At 34.2% G+C, this 20,968-nt stretch overlaps 4 protein-coding genes across 6 annotated transcripts; 1 reads left to right on the forward strand and 3 right to left on the reverse strand.

Annotated features, from left to right (window-relative positions):
• Window positions 1-610: 610 nt before the first annotated feature.
• Window positions 611-2,458, reverse strand: LOC105950800 (Tetratricopeptide repeat (TPR)-like superfamily protein). Its single transcript, XM_012974166.2, has one exon. It carries the CDS (start codon window positions 2,295-2,297, stop codon window positions 858-860), a length of 1,440 nt encoding a protein of 479 aa, XP_012829620.1. The 5' UTR covers window positions 2,298-2,458; the 3' UTR covers window positions 611-857.
• Window positions 2,459-7,600: 5,142 nt separating this feature from the next.
• LOC105950728 (uncharacterized) lies at window positions 7,601-17,274 on the reverse strand. Of its 3 annotated transcripts, none has more exons than XM_088815747.1 (3): window positions 17,246-17,274; window positions 8,629-9,219; window positions 7,601-8,291 (listed from the first exon to the last, which is right to left on the reverse strand). In XM_088815747.1, exons 2-3 carry the CDS (start codon window positions 8,992-8,994, stop codon window positions 7,857-7,859), a joined length of 801 nt encoding a protein of 266 aa, XP_088671873.1. In that variant the 5' UTR covers window positions 8,995-9,219; window positions 17,246-17,274; the 3' UTR covers window positions 7,601-7,856. The 3 variants fall into 3 exon arrangements, with proteins under 3 accessions (XP_088671873.1, XP_088671874.1, XP_012829549.2); XM_088815748.1 differs by lacking the exon at window positions 17,246-17,274 and having other exon boundaries at window positions 8,629-8,886; window positions 8,932-9,121; XM_012974095.2 differs by lacking the exon at window positions 17,246-17,274 and having other exon boundaries at window positions 8,629-9,289.
• Window positions 14,780-16,372, forward strand: LOC105950818 (uncharacterized). Its single transcript, XM_012974187.2, has 2 exons — window positions 14,780-15,186; window positions 16,007-16,372. The coding sequence occupies exons 1-2, from the start codon at window positions 15,074-15,076 to the stop codon at window positions 16,212-16,214; spliced, it is 321 nt and encodes a 106-aa protein (XP_012829641.2). The 5' UTR covers window positions 14,780-15,073; the 3' UTR covers window positions 16,215-16,372.
• On the reverse strand, window positions 16,219-19,034 carry LOC105950666 (lysine histidine transporter-like 8). The gene is made up of 5 exons (XM_088815746.1): window positions 18,568-19,034; window positions 18,337-18,470; window positions 17,556-17,983; window positions 17,331-17,462; window positions 16,219-16,889 (listed from the first exon to the last, which is right to left on the reverse strand). Exons 1-5 carry the CDS (start codon window positions 18,927-18,929, stop codon window positions 16,401-16,403), a joined length of 1,545 nt encoding a protein of 514 aa, XP_088671872.1. The 5' UTR covers window positions 18,930-19,034; the 3' UTR covers window positions 16,219-16,400.
• Window positions 19,035-20,968: the final 1,934 nt, after the last annotated feature.

Consider the following 20,968-nt stretch of genomic DNA (forward strand, 5'->3'; position numbering starts at 1 on the left):
GATACTATGTTTCTGTATAGGCAAACAGAAGACAAAGAATGGAGAAGATGATATAGTAAAGAAAAAAGACGGTGTTTTTATGATGCATTGAACACATCAAAACTGAGTTTATGCATGCACCTTCGGAATTTTTTGAGACATGTTTGGTAACAGATATAAAAATTACAATCTCTGTTTCGAAAATCGGGTTATGCAACCATATTCTGGGAGGCTCGTGTTATGAAAGTATATGGTCTCAATGAAATTTGCATAAGCTGAAAGTCAACCCTAGGTAAGATAAGTATGCAGTATAGTTTCTTAAGGAACATTTTGGACAATGCAAGTCTTGTTAGTAACAGAATGTAAAAACGACGAAACCAGGATTTCGAGTTTTGATGAGTAAACTGGGTATTTCGTTTCCCTCCAAAATACGCGTATTTTTCAGAAACAATCCGAGAACAGAAAGACTAAAACATAGCTTTTGTGAATGAAGGTCATTTCAACATGACGAACAAATACTAGCGCGGGTAAAAAATTAAACTCCCGATTAAATTCCATACATCCCGAAAAACTGAATTGTACTTCATCCAATATGACTAACTAAATCAAAGTGCAAAAATAGAAAAAAAAATAGAGAAATTAAACGACCCTCGTTATTCCATTTCATATAACCAGAATACAATCGGTTTATCGTTTTAGTACTACTACTTTCATCACCACCCAAATTCTTGCCTAGTCTAAAATTTCAAGATAAATGCGATAGCCATACTTAGGTGCAAACAACATTAAATCAAAAATTAATCATCATCAACAAACAAATACCACTAACTTCGAAAAAAAAGCTCAAAGAACAAGAAAATACCATAAATATATTCTCGTCAAACAACAAGACCTTGTTCTCTAGCTTTCGTCAGCCACTTAAGTGTACTTTCCAAAGTCGAATACGCCGCAACATCCGAAAAACTCTTACTCTCGACCGCATAATCAAAAACCTCGTACGCTTCAAAGACTCTCCCCTTCCTACACAACGCTCTCAAAAGCGTCCCGTAAGACCCTGTTTCCATCTTAATACCATATTTCTTCATCACTTCATACAATTCAAGTCCCTTATCCAAAAGCCTCGCTTTACACAATCCGAGAAGCAGAGTGTTATACGTACATACGTTCGGTTTACAACCCTTCTCTTCCATCTCCGCCAACAACCCTAACGCACCCAACGCGTCCCCTTCTCTACACATACCGTTCATCAACGAAGTGTAGGTAATCTCGTCGGGCGAATAACCCTTTTCGTTCATAACACGTAAAAACTTCTTCGCGTCGCTGACCCTACCTGATTTCGATAAACCGAATACCAAAGTATTGTAAGTGTAGCGATCGGGTTCGACTTTTTCGTCCAGCATTGTCTTGTACACTCCCAACACATCGCTGCCTAGGCTCAGCGTACAATAGCCCTTCATAATTGTATTGTAAACATAGCAATCGGGCTTGAATCCTTCCTCGCTTAGGACCACCAATAGCCTTATCGCCTCCCTTAAATTCTTCGAGTTACAAACGTTATCGATCATGATAGTGTAGGTCACAAGATCGGGCTTGATGTCGAACTTTTTCATTTCGTCGATGAAGCAATTCACCGTGCTTAAAGACCTGTTCTTGACCAAATGCCGCACCATGAAATTGTAGGTATGATCATCGGGCGGTGAATTCTTGGCGCAGAGCTCCTTGACCAATTCGACCGCTTGCTCTTCTCGGCCGGAGGTGCAGAGGGCTCTCACGGCGACATCCGTCGACACGTGATTGGGTGGGAAGCCGCTGTTGGCCATGAGGTTGAGCACGTTGTGCACGGCGGAGAGGGACTGATCGTCGGGGGAGGAGCACGACTGCACGAGGAGGATGTGGTAGGTGAACCGGGTCGGGCAGAAGGCCGGGTGGGTCTTGACCATGTGATTGAGGAACAAGATCGAATCTTGGAGAGACGAAACGGAGGAGAACGACTGCAGGATCGAGTTGTAGAAGCTGGAGTCTGAAGGGATGTTTCTCGCGGTGGAAATCAATTTGTTGAATTGGGATTTCGCCTCTGAGAGATTTGGGGAATCGAAAATTAGTGATGGTAGGGTTTTTCGCGGCGCTGAATCGTTGGTTTTTATGGGGTTTTTGTTGGGGGTTTGTTTCTGGGTTTGCCGATTGGAAATTGGGGGTGGGATTTGTTGTTGCAGAGACGACGACGAAGACGATGAAGAAGAAGAAGTGTTGGGTTTGAGGAGAGTTGATACTGGGTATTGGGCAGCTGCCCTTCTGAACGACTGTGGAATTTTCCCCATTTCCGATTTTTATTTCACTGTCTGTAATTTTTTGGAATCTTGATTTAAGGAAGAAGATGATGCCCGAATTGAGAAGTTTTTGAATTAGGGCTTTTGCAAGGGTTTATTGTTGGAGCTTGGGTTTTGGGCACCCGCAATTTGTTGACTTCCCCTTATTGCCTTGGTTGACTAATTTTTATTTTTATTTTATTTTATTTTTATTTTTTTGTAATATGATTAAATGGTTGAAATTGTAACGACATTACTGAATTTTGCGGTTTCAATTTAAATTCTTCGATATTGAAATCGTATTTTTCATTCTGAAATTAAAATTATTCAAATTTTTCCGAATTATTTTAGCAAGAAACTATGATATTTATAAAAGTTTTCGAATTTTGATTCAATACTAATTTACGAAAATAACTTCAAAAATTATATATAAATATAATTTTTTTCTCCAAAAGAGCACATTTATAATATAAATATTTTGCATTTTAAAGTTACATGTATAAAAGAATTAGAATATTCAAATTTCCACCAATTACGAACACATTTCTATTTTATTGTCATCTCCATTTCAATTTACGATATTCATTCTAGGTTGATTCAGTTCTCAACCAACTAGTTATGAAACCATATATACTTGTATTATCAATATCTTTTAGGACATTGAATCCACAAAATGCCCCCGTAAAATAACCGACAGGCGTATCTTCGGTTGTCTTAAACGCACCAAAATGCCTTAACCGGTAACCTCCTTCGGCACTTCCCACTCAACCGTAGCATCTCGATAATACGACCGTCCCACTTAAAGTAAACACAAAAATCATCCATCATCATAAGCAGAGAAATCCATTGTTGATCACATCGATCTCCACCGCAGCAAATGTTCCTTCGGTCAGCAGATCGTACCTCGGATTCACACTCTCCAAAATTTAGCTTTTATATTTTCAAGATTTTTATCTTTTATAATATATACCTCACAATTAAAGCTGCGGCTTGAATTCTTCGAAAGTAGCAACGCGCTGTGAGTAAGTGTTTGTTATTACGCCTGCTATAACGACTTATGTTTCGTTGCTGATCAATTCTCCGTTTCCGTTGCTAATTAGTCTTCTACCGGCCATAGTTCGTGAACTCTGCCTATATATTTTCTTAAGCAGATTGAAATAGAAAATTGAAAGTTTGGCAAATTAGCGGATTCTAGATATGTACATACCTCCTGGCACAAATAGTAAGACTAATTTAGTAATTTTCCCAACCTGACCATTTGAATTGGCACAATTATATTGTTGACAAAGCCCTGAGTGCTGCGGGGCAAGTTTTCACCACCTTACTTCCATCCAACACAACTTCTATATCCGTAAAATTCAAATAAATTAACTGATAATGGATTTTTCCACCTCAGCAGACGTAAATATATCAACAGTTCTCTCGAATTGCCTCTCTCCGGTGATTTTAGTGCTCAAAATTTCCAGTTATCAAATAAGTTACGTACTGCAAATATCCACATGGACGGGCATGCGTGTGAGTGCCACTTATCGCAACGTAATCCTCGTTGTACATCTCTGCATACCTTAAAATTCATAGGGTAAATTACAAACACCCCCCTGAGGTATGATGAAATTACAAAAACACCCCTCTTGTTTGGATAATTACAACCACCCCCTCAACTCCTCAAATTTAGTGGAATCTTCGAGATTATATGGAATATTATCACATTTGTACCCGTTTTATCCCATTCAAACTCTACATTATGAAGCAAGATGATCATAATATGTGATTTTTAGCTTGTATATATCAGTTTGTGGTGCATCAGAAACTGTATTTTTACACAAAACGAATACAAACTAGAGCACATTTCACGGAATCTAGATGATTATGTTGAATTTGGCACCATAAGGGTGGAGGTGTAAGAAAAAATCATAGTTGAAGGGGGTAGATGTAATTATCCAAACAAGAGGGGTTTTTTTGTAATTTGACCATACCTCAGGGGGGTGTTTGTAATTTACCCAAATTCATAAGACAATATCTGTTGTGCCAAAGGATTTTCACTTATTGAATACCTTAAAAAAATTAAATTATTGTAACATGAGGGATCAAATGTGTTTTTTATGAACATTAGGAATCAAATAAGAAATCAGTAAAAACTTGAGGGATGAAAGTTGTAATATTCCCTTTCCAATTGGGAAAAATACAGTTTGGGTCTCTCAAGTTTTCACTGATTTCACATTTGGTCCACATGTTCACAAAAAACACATTTGGTCTTTCACAGGGGCGGACCCAGGGGGGTTTTCTTGGGGGGGCTGAAATATATGGGTAATTTAAGAAAGGAATGTTTTTTTGTTTTTAGGACTAAAGTGTACAAAATTAAAAGTTTGGAGGGCGAAAGTGCATTAACTAATACATAAATACCCAAGAAAAAAAAAAAAAAAAAAAAACAGCTTAAATTTTTTTTCTTGGGGGGGCGGGGGCCAACCCAGCCACAAGCTTGGGTACGCCCATGGTCTCTCATGTTTCAAAAGTTCAACACTTTTAGTCATTTCCGTCTATTTTTCTTTCGGGAAATTACAGTTTTCACAACTCAAGTTTGCACCGGTTTCATATTTGGTCCCTCATGTTCACAAAAAACACACTTGGTTGCTCATGTTCCAATAAGTTAACACTTTTGGTCATTTCCGTCAATTTACCGTTAGTCCGTTAGTTAAGGCAGTGATGGGCACACGCTTGATTCCGTTAGTTTTAACGAAAAATTGCCGGAAATGACTAAAAGTGTTGAAGTTTTGAAATACAAATGACCAAATGTGTTTTTTGTGAACAAGTGGGACCAAATGTGTAATCAGTGCAAACTTGAGGGGTGAAAACTATAATATTTCATTTTCCAATTTCATAATAATTGATATTCATCAATAAATATATTTAGCAATGTTATTAGAACCGGACCGGACACAAAACCGGTTAGACATTTGGGTCACAGTTGGACCGGTTCAACCGGGTTCGACCCGGGTTTTTTAATTTTTCAAAATTAAAATTATTTTATTAATTTTGATATTTTAAATTTATTTTTTCATATATTTTTTTTATCTTTCACACTTTTTTCACCTTTATTTATATATAATTTATTTCATTTATTATTCCCCACATCAATTTTTTCTTATATATTTTTTATATTTATTTTTTATCTCTCCTCTAGGGGTGGGAACGAGCCGAGCTCGGCTCTTTTGGCCAGCTCGAGCTCGAGCTCGAGTCCATGTTGCCGAGCTCGAGCTCATCGAGCCAATTTTTTTTGGCTCGAGCTCGAGCTTGAGCTGAGGCTTATTTAATTTTTATTTTATTTTATTTATTATTATTTAATTTTTTTATTAAAATCATTTTATTTTTTATTAAAAATTATTCATAGGAAAATAAAAAAAAAATTATAAAATAAATAATGAACTCTAGTTATATATATTTTTTTATTTTTTCTATTATTATTATTATAATATTTTATATTATTATGAATTATTTAAGTTATACAGATTTGTTTATATTTAAATACTAGATATATTTATTATTATAGACTACTATTTAGTTAATAATAATAATAATAATAATAATAATAATAATAATAATAATAATAATAAGAATAAGAATAATATATATATATATATATATATATATATATAAAGGCAGCTCGCGAGCCGGCTCGCGAGCTGCCGAACAACTAATTTTGGGCTCGAGTTCGAGCTTTTTTCGAGCCGGCTCGTCGAGTTCGCGAGCCGGCTCGGCTCGTTTACCACCCCTACTCTCCTCTCTCTATCTTCTCTTATCTCATCACCTTCTCCAAACTTCATCCCGTCTCTCTCCCTTTTCCTTTTACTTTTTCCTCTCTTTTTTTCATCTTCTTTTTCTCCCAGCGCAATCGAGCAGACAATTTCGAGTCACCCACAAGCAAATCCCTCTAATTCCGGTCACCCACAGTCAGATTTGTCGAATTCCGGCCACCCACAGTCTTCTTCAACCAAATCCGACCACCCCCAGTGAATTACGCTCCGGTTCCACCACCAACAGCCGCCGACGAAGTGTTTCAGATGAAAACCCGGGTCGTTGACCTGTTTCCGGGTTCACCGGTTTTCGCCGGTCGAACCGGATTTTTTGGCATTTGACCCGGGTTCTCGATTTTTCCGGTTTTGGACATCAAACCGGACCGCTTTTGTGCCGGGTCGCGGTCGGACCGGTCCGACCGGCCGGTCCGGTCCGGTTCCGATAACATTGATATTTAGTCAAATAAATATTGTGGTCCATTATATTGAATTTATAAATATAAATGCCAATTAAAATTACCCTGGCCAGTCTGATATATCGTAGCTTAACGCAAATAGCCAAATGCAAAATGGCCCCTCACCCCCACACCTTAACAATTATTGTTATTTATTTATTTATTTATTAGGAAAAACAATTATTGATGTAGATTTTTTTTGACTATCATCCACCAAATAAATAACAATAATATCCACCCAGAAAAGAACATGGTAGCATTATTTTTATATAAATAATATAATTGAAAAGGAAGTGGTTTCGGTTACGTAATTCAATTCTATAATCCTTAATCATATAATATACATTTTTATATTCAATCATTTTCAGAAATGTCATCATGCAAAAACACCTTTTAATTAGGCCTAATTTTTAACTAATTAAAACTCTGCTGTTTTAGGATATATCAAAGCTAACTTAATTAATACATCTAAGCCAACTTAATTAATTCTAAGACGTGTATCTTAAATTGGCCAGAAAGGTAAGAATCCATCAACTATATGTGTAGTTTCTTTGATAAGGTATAAACTACTTAACTAAGCAAGGAATCAATTCATTCAAAAGTTATCAAAACTTTCTCCCAAAAAAAATATTAATAAATAAAAATAACATTATCGAAACAACAAAATAATCACGTAAACAAACTTCGGTTTATGGATCATATAATAAGCGCGTACGTACAAATTATTAATAGCAAAACAACATTCGAAAAGAAAGAGACGAATAAATTAGAGAGTTGATTTATTAAGGAAAGTGTTATTGAGATATGTAATGAAATTATAAATCTTTATGACAATATAAACTTTGAAGGATAATGTGTCGAAATACGTATGTTACTTAATTGTATTAGTTATTTAATTAACTGTATTAGTTATTTAATTAAAGACATACACATATTTTCCTTCTGAAACAAATTTTTCGTATTTATATCAAAAAAATCACTTAAACGAACTTAATTCGGCTTATGGGTATACAATAAGCAAGTCGAAATTAATAATAGCAAAATGGAACATTATATCAAAACAGCAAAATAAACACCGAAACAAATTCGATTCATGCGTATAATATAAGTACATATACAAATACAAGCACTTGCATATATTATTTTCCAACCAAATAAAAACCCAAAATAAATTAAAATAAAGAACACAAGAAAAAAAGAAAGTGAAAGCACACATCCAACAAAGCCACCACAAACAGCATAATAACGACACTTTCAAAAGCACAAATCAATAATGAAATTACAGCGCAAAAACAAACATTTTTATTTAACTTTTAAATAATTATTTAGCAGTCCACTTCCTTTTCCTTTATTTCTTTCTTCTCTTTCTCTTTCTCTTTCTCTTCCTCGCTCTTGGGGTGGTACCCGGGAATCTTCTCCTTAATCTTTTCCAAGAACCCCTTCTTTTCTTTGCCCTCGTGGCCCTCCGGTGTGGTGGCGCACTCCTCCGCCACTGGCGCTGGCGGCGGAACAACCACCACCACCTCCTCGGTCTTCTTGCCACCTGGAAGCTTCTCCTTGATCTTTTCTAGGAACCCTTTCTTCTCCTCGTGTTCGTAGGAAGTCGGAACGACGTCGTCGTACTTCTCAACCGGTACGGAAGTGGTGTCTTCACACTTTACTTCTTCTTCCTTTTTTTCTCCGAAGATCTTTTCCTTCAAACCCTTCTTCTTCTTCCTCTTGATCTTCTCGCCATTCTCCTCCACTTCTTCCTCACTCGACTGCATTAATTATTTATTTTACCAACACAAATATATATTAGTAAAAAAAATCAAATATTAATATTATGATACAGTTAAACAACCTCTATAAATTAATAGAATCCAAAATTTTATTGATTTTAGCGAAATATTAAATTATCGAACATATATAATAAGTATCCTAGCTAGCTCTACCATATCTTTTGTTTCATTTCTTCTGGAACGATCACAAACATTTTTTGATTATGGATCTACTACCAGAAATTCAATACCTATTAATATGTTTTTATTGGAGTGCGGATCAAGAGAAATTATTAATTTTTCGAGGTTCTACTGTATATAAGTTTGATGGACTTACGGAGCTGCTGGAGCTGTCGCTGCGGTGGAGTTTCTCGAGGAGACTGACGTGCTTCTTCTCCTCCTCCGGCACCACCACCTTCTCTTCTTCGCAGACCTGGACTTTCTCTTCGAACGCGGCGGCGATCACAACCTCCTCCTCGCACTTCTCCTCCTCCTCCTTTTTCTTCCCCATGAAACCGAACAAGCCGCGGTCGGTGCTTGTCGCCTCCGCCTCCGTCGTGCAATCCTCAGCCTTAGGGGAGACAACGCGAGCGGTGGCAACGGGAGCTTCGCATGGCTCATCGATGACGGCAGCGGCGGCGGCGACGGGAGCTTCGCATGGCTCATCGACGACGACCTTGGTCTCGTGGTGGTAATCGGCCATTACTATCGAATTTAAATCGGAATTAATTTAAAACTGAATGAGTTTATAATTAAACTTGAAAAGATGATCGAACTTGTTGATAGTGTGTTAGTAATATGAGAATTGAGAACTGAGTGGTTAGAAGATAATAGTGTGAGGGGTTTATATAGGAAGTAGACGCGCATTAGACGCGAGATTGTCTTAATTTTATTATTATATTATTATTATTATTAAAAAGCCAATCAACTGCTCCACTTTGCTGACGTGTCATCATTTTTCTTTTTTCTTCTTTTTTGAATATATTTATTTAATTTAAGGGTGTAATTTAGACCGGATGATTTGTTTTAATAGGAAAATCGGATGCCATAGGATGATTGACACAGTTTAAATAAAAATATAATTAGAATTCTAATAATTGGAAAAAAAAATTAAGGAAAAAGAAAACCTCAGCATAACACGTAACCTCTCTAATAAGAGTGAAGACTTTAAGAGTATCACATGTCAAAAAATTTTGTGAAATTAGATTTAAATTAAATATCGACTCATCCGCTCAGAATTTAATCTCTTAATTTAATATTGACATGAGAAATTGAAATTGAAATTGGGTTACCTGGATTTGGAATTCAATCGATTAGGCCAAATTTGCGGGGCGACGTGTCGTCTTTGTATTTTATTTATTTATTATTATCTAGATGCTAAATAATGTCCAATTGTTTAGTGCAAATTGGATTATTATATTGAACTTTACCAAAAAAGTTGATAAATTATGTTATCTAGCAATTAAACAATATGCCTTCATCGTATAATAATTATGACATATTCAATTGGATATAGAATATTATTTTATTTTTCAAGGTTATTAGATATTTTATTTAATGTTCTAGTATACTTGATATGGACTATGGTCCGTGTGTAACGAGCAATGTTGGGACCGGATCATGGTCAAATAGAGTCGAACAATTTTACGTGGTCGAATCGGGTTTTGATCATTTTAATTCTAATTTTTTATTTTATTTTTTTTGTTTTAGATGTCAGATCGGACCGTCTCAATGCAGGACCGCGGTGAAACCGATCATTTTGACAACATTGGTAATAAGTATGTGATATATTTGAATTCATCTAATTATGTAGTGATATAACGTATTCTCGACCGTAATGAATGATCAAGTTGGGTGAATAAAACAGCAGAGCCGGTCCTGAGGGGAAGCCAGAGATGCCATCGCTTAGGGCCCAATTTTAATTTGGGCCCCAAAATTAAATAAAAGAAAGCCTAATATATATATAGATAATTATTTTTTTAATAGAAAAGAAACGATTAGGGCCTCGATTTTTAATCTCGCCTAAGGCCGTGGAAACCCTAGGGCCGGCTCTGTAAAACAGTGTGACGTCGATTAGTTCGAGTTCGAACTCTTTTACCAATAACTGATCTAGTTTAATTTACATAAGATATTATATTGTCTATATATTCATTCAAGAGTAATATAAAATATCTTTTTTGCACTCTTCCTCACTGCATAAATTTCCTAAAAGAAAAATAGAAATTGAACTACAACCTTTTATTGCACTAATTACGATAAAAGTTTTTATTTATAAATTAATATAGAATATTCCATTTTTTAAAATTAAATTATAATATAAATATTATTAATATTAATACCAAATACAAAAAAACAATAGTTCAAGAAAATTTATTCACAAAAATATCTCAAAGCAAAGGAAAAATAAAATATTCAGTATTAAATCATAAAGCCAAGTGTCACGCACTTGCAAAGCAGAAGCTGAGCCGACATAAGGAAATTTATTAATTAAAAAGGAAAACAAAATAATATACAGTAAAGAGTAAAAGTGAAAAGGACACGCACTCTGGCAAACGGAGACGCAAGCATAGGCGAATCATAGCCGACCACGTGGCGAGAAGACGTGGGCAGTACACGTGGGGGCCAAAGAGTGTCGGCGGTCCATTGAACAAAGTCATCAAAACAAGGCGAATGGGCGGTGAGCAAGTGGCCAGAAATAATTCAACCTGCCACGTGGCTGTACGGTGGGGCCCTCTCGATTCTCGAGATCTTCAAAGGTCGGCATCTGGTGCAGCGCTGGTGTACGGTATGTCTCGATTTTCTTCAATTCATTGGCTTGCTGTCTGGGCCCGCCACGTATGGTAAGTGGGGCCGGTTTCCCTTTGTTGGATTCTTTTGAAATAATGATGATGGTTAGGGTGTAAAGTAACTGGGTTAAGCCCAATGCATAGTTTATTAATTTTGTTTGAATTTTTTTGTTAAGCTTTTAAATTTGAAATCGAATATTAATGGAACCAATTTTTTTTTTTTTAGGGATAGTTACAGCCAGTGGTTTATTTTCGATAAATGACCTTGAATTGAATAGTATTTTATATTATTTAAATTAAAAATATATATATAAACAAAATAAGGCTCGTGAGCCGGTTCCGGCTCATCGATCTACCAACTCCTAGGCTATGTTTGGTAAGCTTTTGAGCTCCTATTTCCATTTTATTTTGGAGAAAGATGTTTTGGGAGAAGAATTTGAAAATTAAATAAAGTTTGTTTGTGTTTTGAGATGAGATAATTTGTACTGTAGCAAGTCAAATCATGTCTGAAAGGTGTTGGAAAAAAGTATTTTGGAAGAAGAATTTAAAAGTTAAAGTGATTTGATTTTGTATTTTAGTGAAGACAATTTTCACTCTAGCGGTCAAATCATGTTTGTTAGAAAGAGAAATATTTGAATTTGTTTTGGGATTTTTTTTTGAAAATAGTGTAGAAAAATAATTTTTATTTTGGGGAAAGTGCGAAAAGAATTTGAAAACGTTACCAAACATAGCCCTAGTTTCTTTGCTTTGAAGGTTTAAAATGTTAATAATAGTTTTGCCGTGTGTGGGATGCACGTGCGATGGCGTGAGGTGGGGCTGGCGGCACGTGAAATTATTCAACGATGGTAATCAAGTTTGGCTAGAATTGGGGTGTAAAGTGAACGCTAATGGAGGTCTTATCTGTCACAATTCTGAATTTATTTTTCGTTTGGAAATTTCTAGTGTGGGGTTTTGTATAATATATTGATGATAAGATCGACAAATGCTAGAGTCTAGATAGACTACTCATTTTCTTGTGATATTTTGTTATGAGATATTTTTAAATTAGTATTTGAGAAAACTCGAACTCGACGAATTGAGAATTTCTAGTTCGAGCTCGAATTCGCATAAGCACCGGTGAGTTCGAACTCGAGCTCGAACTCAGCTCGAGTTTTAAAAATAATTAGCTCATTAGTAAAAACAATACTATTTTTTCATAGTAATAATAATAATTATCTCATTGTATCATATATAAAATAATAACAATCTCGTGAGCCAGCTCGTGAGTTGTCGAACAACTATAATCGGGCTCAAGTTCGCGCTCTAAAAACCCCAACTTGAGTTCGAGCTTTTGTCAAGTTCACAAGTCAGCTCAGCTCGTTTACCAGCCCTACCCTATATTACTTTAATTGCTAAAAAAAAAAAAGAAAAAAGAAAAAGAAAATTCTACACCGCAATCTACAATGGCTAAACATCTTGTTTACTTCAAGAGTACTCGTTTATAGAAAGGAGAGCTATATCACAAACAACAAGATTCATTCAATAAAACCAATACTTTGATAAATTATATTTATTTATTTATTAATATTACTTTCTCTATTTTTGTTGTTCCCGATGTATAAGCAACGGACGACGATTAAAACAATCGATGTAAAAATAATTTGTAAACTTAATAGGATTACAATTTAGCAACTCTGATTACTATATAGATATGATTTGCATCATTTTATAGATTAATTTAAAAAAAAAGCATTTAATAAATGCTTGAATGTAATCTTGATTTATGAGAAATAAAATGCTTTTCTTTTCCCCCCCAAAAAAATAAAGTTGCTTTAATGAAATATTTTGATGGACAAGGACTCGGCCCATTTTCTGAATTAGTTTACAGTCAATTAATCTAAAGTTGGGCCGTTGGTAGTTAGATAATTGAATCCAAATTTGGGCTGGAGGGGATCGTCACCTTTTATTTAGTTTTATGGGTAAATTACAAACACGCCATGAGGTATGGTTAATTTACAAAAAAATATCTCTTGTTTGGATAATAACATCTATCTCCTCAGCTATGTTTTTTTCTTACACCTCCACCCTTATGGTATCATATTCAACATAATCATCTAGATTTCGTGGAATGTGCTCTAGTTTGTACTCGTTTTGTGTGAAAATACAGTGACTGATGCACCAAAATTTGATATATACAAGCCAAAAAACATATATTATGATCATCTTGCTTCAAAATGTAGAGTTCGAATGGGATAAAATGGGTACAAAAGTGATAATATTCCATATAATTTCGAAGATTCCACTAAATTTGAGGAGTTAATGGGGTGGTTGTAATTATCCAAACAAGTGGGAGTTTTCGTATTTTGACCATACTTCAGGGGTGGTTTTAATTTACTTATTGGTAATGTATACAAATTTATATTGCATTTAAACAATTATATAAATAAAAAGTACATTAGAACCTAGACAAATTAATAATTAATCCCGGTTATGGCTCGGCAAAAATATACTAAATTATTAGTTCAATAATATTTCATTAAATTAATAGAATTTGACTAGTGCAGAGTGTATTAATTTATGTATGTTTAACCTAGGGGTGGGAACGAGCCGAGCTCGGCTCTTTTGGCCAGCTCGAGCTCGAGCTCGAGCTCATCGAGCCAATTTTTTTTGGCTCGAGCTCGAGCTTATTTAATTAAAATTTTTTTTTTATATTTTTTTTTATTATTATTTAATTTTTTTATTAAAATCATTTTATTTTTATAAAAAAATATTCATAGGAAAATAAAAAAAATTATAAAATAAATAATGAACTCTAGTTATATATATTTTTTATTTTTTCTATTATTATTATTATTATTATTATTATTATTATTATTATTATTATTATTATTATTATTATATTTTATATTATTATGAATTATTTAAGTAATATAGATTTGTTTCTATTTAAATACTAGATATATTTATTATTATAGACTATTTACTATTTAGTTAATAATAATAATAATAATAATAAGAATAAGAATAATATATATATATATATATATATATATATATATATATATATATATATATATATATATATATATATATATATATATATATATATATATATAAAAGAAAGAAAAAGAAAAAAAGAAAAAAAAAACCCGAGCTCGAGTTCGAACTTTTTTCGAGCCGGCTCGTTTGCCACCCCTAGTTTAACCTTACTTATATATCTCATTGTTGGTTGTGTTTCGGTTGGATACATGCTTATAAGATCATTTTCTGAGAGAAACAAAAAATTATATTTTTGTAATATGTATAGACTATAGAAGTTTATATATTGACACGGTAAAGAATAAATGAACTCGTTTCACCTCAATTTATATTCAAATTTAATTGATGAGTCACTCACGGTCAAGAAGAAATGAACTCGTTTCACCTCAATTTATATTCAAATCTAATTCATAAGTCACTTATCGATTGAATTAATAGGTTGGTACATGCGTCAGGGGTTAGGGGGTTGAGTCTTGGTTCGGGAAAAAAAATCATCTTTTTTTTCTTTTGAAAGAAATTTAAAAAAAAAAATTAAAATTTAAAATAAATGGAGAATTGAATTATAAATTTATATCTCTATTTAAAAAAAAAATTAAAATTAAATTATATATCTCATTTGATTAGGAAAAAAAAAAAAAAAAGATATATACAATATAATCAGGTAATAATATACTAGTGGGAAGGTCAATTCCGATATACCGATGGTGATAAACAAAAAGCAAGACAAATAAACAGTACACTTACAATTCATTCCGGTTGTTTTCCGATCGTCAGTTCAAAATCGCCGCCGCGGTTTCGTCTTCTCCGCCCCCGCCCCCGCCCCCGCCCCCGACAGCGACCCCCCGTCATAAGGGAAAAAACGAGCATTCATTGCGAATTTTAATAGTTAAATCTGCACAGAGTTAGGGCACAGAGCAGAGGGGAGTGCACAGAAATAGGTCAACAAAATCCAGCGCGGCGGAGCGTGGAGATAGGAGGATGATAACGAGATCGAAGCTGGCGGAGCAGCTGAGAGAGTATCAGATTCGATCCAAACACGATTGGGCTTCCGTTTCATTTTTCTCATCCTCCTCCAATCTCGCCTCTTCGAGGTATTCATTTCGTCGTGTAATCGCCTTATTTTCTGATTAATTATTCAATTATTTGTCAATTATAATGTGAAATTACTCAATTGGGATATTTAGGCACAATTAAATTTACATGTAAGACTTCTATGCAACCCTTTGAGGTTTTTATTGACGTTTTAAGGATGGGATCATTAATCATGCCTAATAAAGATCCAATTTTTTTTTCATGCACAATGATTTGCATAAAAATGGTATTATACTTTTCATAAGTTGCTTCAGTACATGTACATGGGTGAGGTTAAGTAATAGGAAGAGAAACCTGTGGGCTGTGAATGATGTATTGCAGTAAAAATCGTAAAAAACCGAGTCAGCCAAGTTGTTTTAAAGGGCAAAACAGGGTTCACGTTATCTGCGACTATCTGAAAAGAGTATATGTTTGAAAATTGGTATTGAATATTGATTATCAACCGATTGATAAGGGATTACGATAGCCCTGCCGATAAGCATAACTGTTGTTTGAGACCATTATTTTTGTCAAGTACACTGACGCGACTGACTTAAAGTTAGATCGATTGCATTCGGCATATAGAACTATTTCAGTAATTCTGATGTTGTTGGTCGTAAGTCATGGTAAGATGGATCTAGATATCCGACATTGCTGTGTTAAACTTGTACTTGTTTTTGACATTGTAATCCCGGCAGAAGTTTTAATATGTTAACATGCTTGTCATTTTGATGATAATTCTCGTTTTGCTAATCTTAATTCATTTCTTTTTTGTATTATATATCCATCGCCTTGAATATAGCTTCTGATTGCGATTATATTTCTTCTTTCTGGTTGCAGGGTTGACACTGCGATCTTTGTCATATGGGAGCTCGTCATTTTAGCGTTGTTTGTTTTCTCAGCCGTTTCACTATACTTTAGACATATAAGGCTCGCAGTTCTTTTGTTATCTATCGCACTGCTATTGCTTCTATGCATGAGAGTCACAAAGCAAGTAAAACTTGCTCGGAAGAAGCAGCGAAGGATGCTTCTCCCATTATCTATGTAAACCGTTTTCAAAAGCAAACCAACTCTCTCACACAAGATTGCGAGACTTTTGGGTCAGTTTCTTTTCTTAGATTCTTGGTAAATGTAATTTCTCAGGAAAGCGTGCTAGTTATGTCCTAATCAAATATATATAAGATTTTTCGGTTCTATTGGTACATACGTTAGAATTTTGTCTGCTTTTATTTACTTATTGTGGCTTGAAGAAGTGGATTGGGATTCCTTGTGTCACTATCGACCATATAGCACCAAAAACGAGGAGAACACTGAGGGCCATTCCGAGAGTGCCAAGTGTCCAGTTCAGCCACCACATTGCGCTCGACTTTTCGGGTTTCTTGATCCTAATCCACATCAAGCAGGGGTACGCTAGAGTGACAGGCAAGGCGACCCCACCGATAAGCCCAGCAAGATTCTTCAAGAAGGGGAGTGCGACGGAGATGAAGAAGGCTAGGCAGCCAAAGAATATTCTCAGGCCCGTTCTGAGCCACCATGGGCAAGGCCCGTTTTGTTTGCTGGTGTATCGGAACTCGAGATTGTCGAAGACTGGCATTGCGTATATCTGGAATGAAGTGAGGCTGTTGATCACAACGAATAGGCTTGTGAAACCTAGGATCACCTTTGAAGTTTCGTTCCTGTGGTATTGGTCTAGTGCACTCAACATCCCTCCATTTGTGGGTATCTGAAAGAAATTCGAGTTTTCATCAGATTTGCTCTGTTTCAAGTTGGGCCTAAGCTTCATAAGCTAACCTGTCCGGTAAACTCTTTTTTTGGGCCAAATTTCAGTACAATTTCAGAAGAAAGTAAAATTAAAAATATTGCTAATATATTTAAAATAAAAAATATATTTTTTTAATTTTAACAAGAGGAAATTTATTTTAGAAGTGTTTGTACTACATAAACAAGGGGAGGGAGTTAGAATGAAATTTTCGAATTCCACTGATAACGATCGGAATATTTTTGGTTTTGGAACAATATTTTTCATTCCAAAAAGTCGTAATTTTTTATTTCCGAATTCTTTTGGAACAAAATTGGAACTATTTTTTCAATTAAAAAGTATTTAGATTTATTTCGAAAATTTTAACCTCGATCCGTTCGATTTTCACCGAAAATATCGACTTACCAAGTTCCCGTAGGACCAATAACCCCCTATAGCCATTGGAAACAAGCAAAAGGCAATAATTATATACGAAAACTTGACTCCTTTCCACATTGGCACACTCGATGGGTTCTTCATAGATGAAGGCATGGTCCCCTGCAAAACAAAAAAAACAAATACTACCTACATATAATAATTCAATCTTCTTTAATTAAATTAAATAAACCAAAAATTAATTATTTTTCTGACCTGGATTTCCAAGACAAGATTGTGGCCCCTAAAAGCAAACGCAATAATCCCGAGAGCGTTCAAGACGCCGCAAATATTCTCAACGTCCGATTCCGTCCTAACGGGCGCGTACGAAACACCCGGGGGCCTAGTCGTGGAAACGGAAAGGGCCCATGTGAGGGTGCAGTACGTGACGGCGGTGATTGCTCCGATCAGAGAAACTCCGGCGATGGAGTTGAGGTTCGGGAGCTGTGACAGGACGGTCGCCGAGCAGACGAAAACTACGTACCACTCGATAGTTGAGAGTGAGTTTGCATTGCAAGTTGCACCACACACTGTGTGGAAGAATATTTTTAATGTGCTTCCTCCCATCATTATTAAGCTCACGCAGGTTCCACCTGCTAGGTATAGTGTTGGAAACAAGGCCAATATTTTTCCCAGCCTTTCCCCTAAAAAAAACAATAAAATTTACGTGTAATTAGGCCTAATATCGGGGGAGATTAGTGTAATTTAATCAGATGAAATTAGATGCTACACCAGGTTATTTACACTGGTTTGGATTTGAACGGTAGATCTACACATAATCACACACATCCATGTGTATGTGTGCTTAGTAGGTAGTTATTTAATCATTTATGCGATTCAAATCCACCAGATGTAAATAACCAGGTGTAGCATTTAACTTCCCTTTAATCAGTTAGATATGTTGGTGAAATCACTAATAATACCAAAAAACACGTAAAATAATCAAGAAACGAACGATAATCGCAGTCTATAATAAGTGAAATATAAAAACAATTACCGAAAGCAGCTACGGAGAGTCTGAGGTATCGACTGTATCGAGTTCCGGGAACTGCTTCATGGAGTTGGATTAATAACCATAAAGTGTATAATTGCCACACAAAAGCCAATGACAGGCTTATAATTCCCCACACCCTGAAAAAAAAATTGAAAAAAATAAGATAAATTTTTTTTTTTACCCGGCCCAAACAAGGCCTTACAATTATAATTTCAATATAATAAAATCACTTACCAACCAAGGGTTGTGAAAGCAAGGGGAAGAAGAAGGGCCTGGAATCCGATTCCGGAGCTGAGCGTGTGGAACGCGGCATAGTAGGCATTCCCATTCCGGGATTCGGTGATGGGCAGCCATGAATCTTGTGGGTCAAGCTTTGTGAGATGACCCATTTCTTCGAGATAAGTTTGCATGCTTGCGATGGCCTTTTTCATCGGGCTTGCTAAAGGGGTCATCATTCGGGCCAACGGGCTTTTTGGCGTCTTTGGAATGGAATTGATGCATGGCGATGGGGTTGCCGAAGTTATCGACGGAGATTCCGTTGAAAATATTAATGGCGGGTTTGAGATTACCGGGCTTGATGAGTTTATAATTTCCATTATGGGAATGGGAATTAGATAATTGCATATACGTACAGTTTGTGTATGTAGTGTTAGGCTGTCACTCTTTAGATTTATATAGAGGTGGATTTATGTTGGTTTTCTGTTTTTTTTTGGCGTGGGGGCCTTTCTTTTGTATGATATAGACTTGCACTCGAGACCCATATGTTTTTTTTTTAAATAAATAATAAATTTTATTGTTTATAATTTAATAAAAAGTAATTTTTTTTTCTTTCCTAAATTGGTATTTAATATATTTGTCACAAGGAATTTATAAGTGTGGAGTTTGATGTCACGATTATTTAACTTTGAAGTTTGAACCAAAACAAAGGCATTTGACTAACCCCACTCTGGCTGCTGTTTTTAACACAAAAGTTATTTATTATTATTATTACTAGTAATTGTACCCGTGCGATGCACGGGACAACAAATTGCATTCTTTTGATGTTGTAAGAATATAAACAAACGTTTGATGTATCGTATGATCAAAATTCTATTATACTGGAACATTATTAAGTATACTACACACAAAAAAAAAAGGAAATAACTTTACTATTGAATAATTTTCCAAATGAATTGAATCAGCTAATACCAGTAGATTGAAAATTTGAACCAGGAAAAAAATCATCAATTATGTCTTCCATGTTGAGCTTAAAAGTAATTAGATTTAATAACTAAGTTAACATAATCAAAACTAAACTATCGACAACATACCATCGTAAAAGGCCATCTATACATCTTGCATCGGAACTAAGCCCTTCTCCACTGCCTCATTTTAAGGTTGTTTTGCCACTGGAATTAACAATTGGAAAATTAAGAAACAAAAATAAATATAAACAATAAATTAAATATCGCATACAAACAATAAGTCTTGAAGGTCGACTTCCAATAGCTTGTGGCTCCGCCCATTTTTGGTTAATTTTCTCAAATAATTAATGAAACACATAATCTAACAAAATGAAATTACCTATAAGCCATGATGGAAAAAGATGTAAACTAATTGCCACACATGCAATAGGATGAAGAAGAAGATAAGAAACAAAATCTAAAGTCGGGTTACCAAAAGAAGAAGCCTTAGGTAGGGAAGAAATAAAATTCAAATGTTGCAGACATTCTGTAAAACGATGTCACAAAATCCGCTAGGGATGAAAATCAGATTTATTTACCATTTTCTGTAAAAATCGAAAATCAGATTATTATAAATAATATCTAGGAGAATTTGATGAAAATCGATAATAATATTTAAAATAATATTTCGAAGATAAAAATTTGATAAAAAAATCAAAAAATAATATTTAGGAGATAAAAATTAAAAATAAAATTTAAAATAATAGTTAGGAGATAAAAATTTGATAAAAAATCGAAAATAATATTTCAAATAATGTTAGTGAGATAAAAGTTGATAAAATATGAAAATAATAATTAGAATAATATTTAGGAGATAAAATGTGATTAAAATCAAAATTATTATTTAAAATAATATTTAGGAGATAAAAATTTGATAAAAATCGAAAATAATATTTAGGAGACAATAATCTGATAAAAAACGAAAATAATATTTAGGAGATAAAAAACTAATAAAAACATGATAAAACTCGAAAAAAATATTTAAAATATTATTTAGGAGATATAAATTTGATAAAATTCGAAAATAATATTTAGGAGATAAAAATCTGCTAAAAGTTGAAACTTATATTTAAAATTATAGTTAGGAGATATAAATTTGATAAAATTAAAAAATATTATTTATAATAATATTTAGGAGATAAAAATTTGATAAAAATAAAAAATAATATTTAGGAGACAAAAATCTGATAAAAACAAAAAATAATATTTAAAATAATATTTAGGGGATACAAATATGATAAAATTCAAAAATAATATTTAAAATAATATTAAGGAGATAAAAATTTGATAAAGAATGAATAAAAATTACAAATATGACATTAGGGTTTCTTAGGGTTGCCCTAGCGTTTCTTTCTTTTATATATAAGATTATTATTATTATTGTTTTTTTCAAATAAATATATATAAAGAAG

Source organism: Erythranthe guttata, chromosome 3 (genome assembly GCF_056151865.1).
Source record: "Erythranthe guttata isolate IM_541 chromosome 3, IM_541, whole genome shotgun sequence".
Lineage (NCBI taxonomy): Eukaryota > Viridiplantae > Streptophyta > Magnoliopsida > Lamiales > Phrymaceae > Erythranthe > Erythranthe guttata.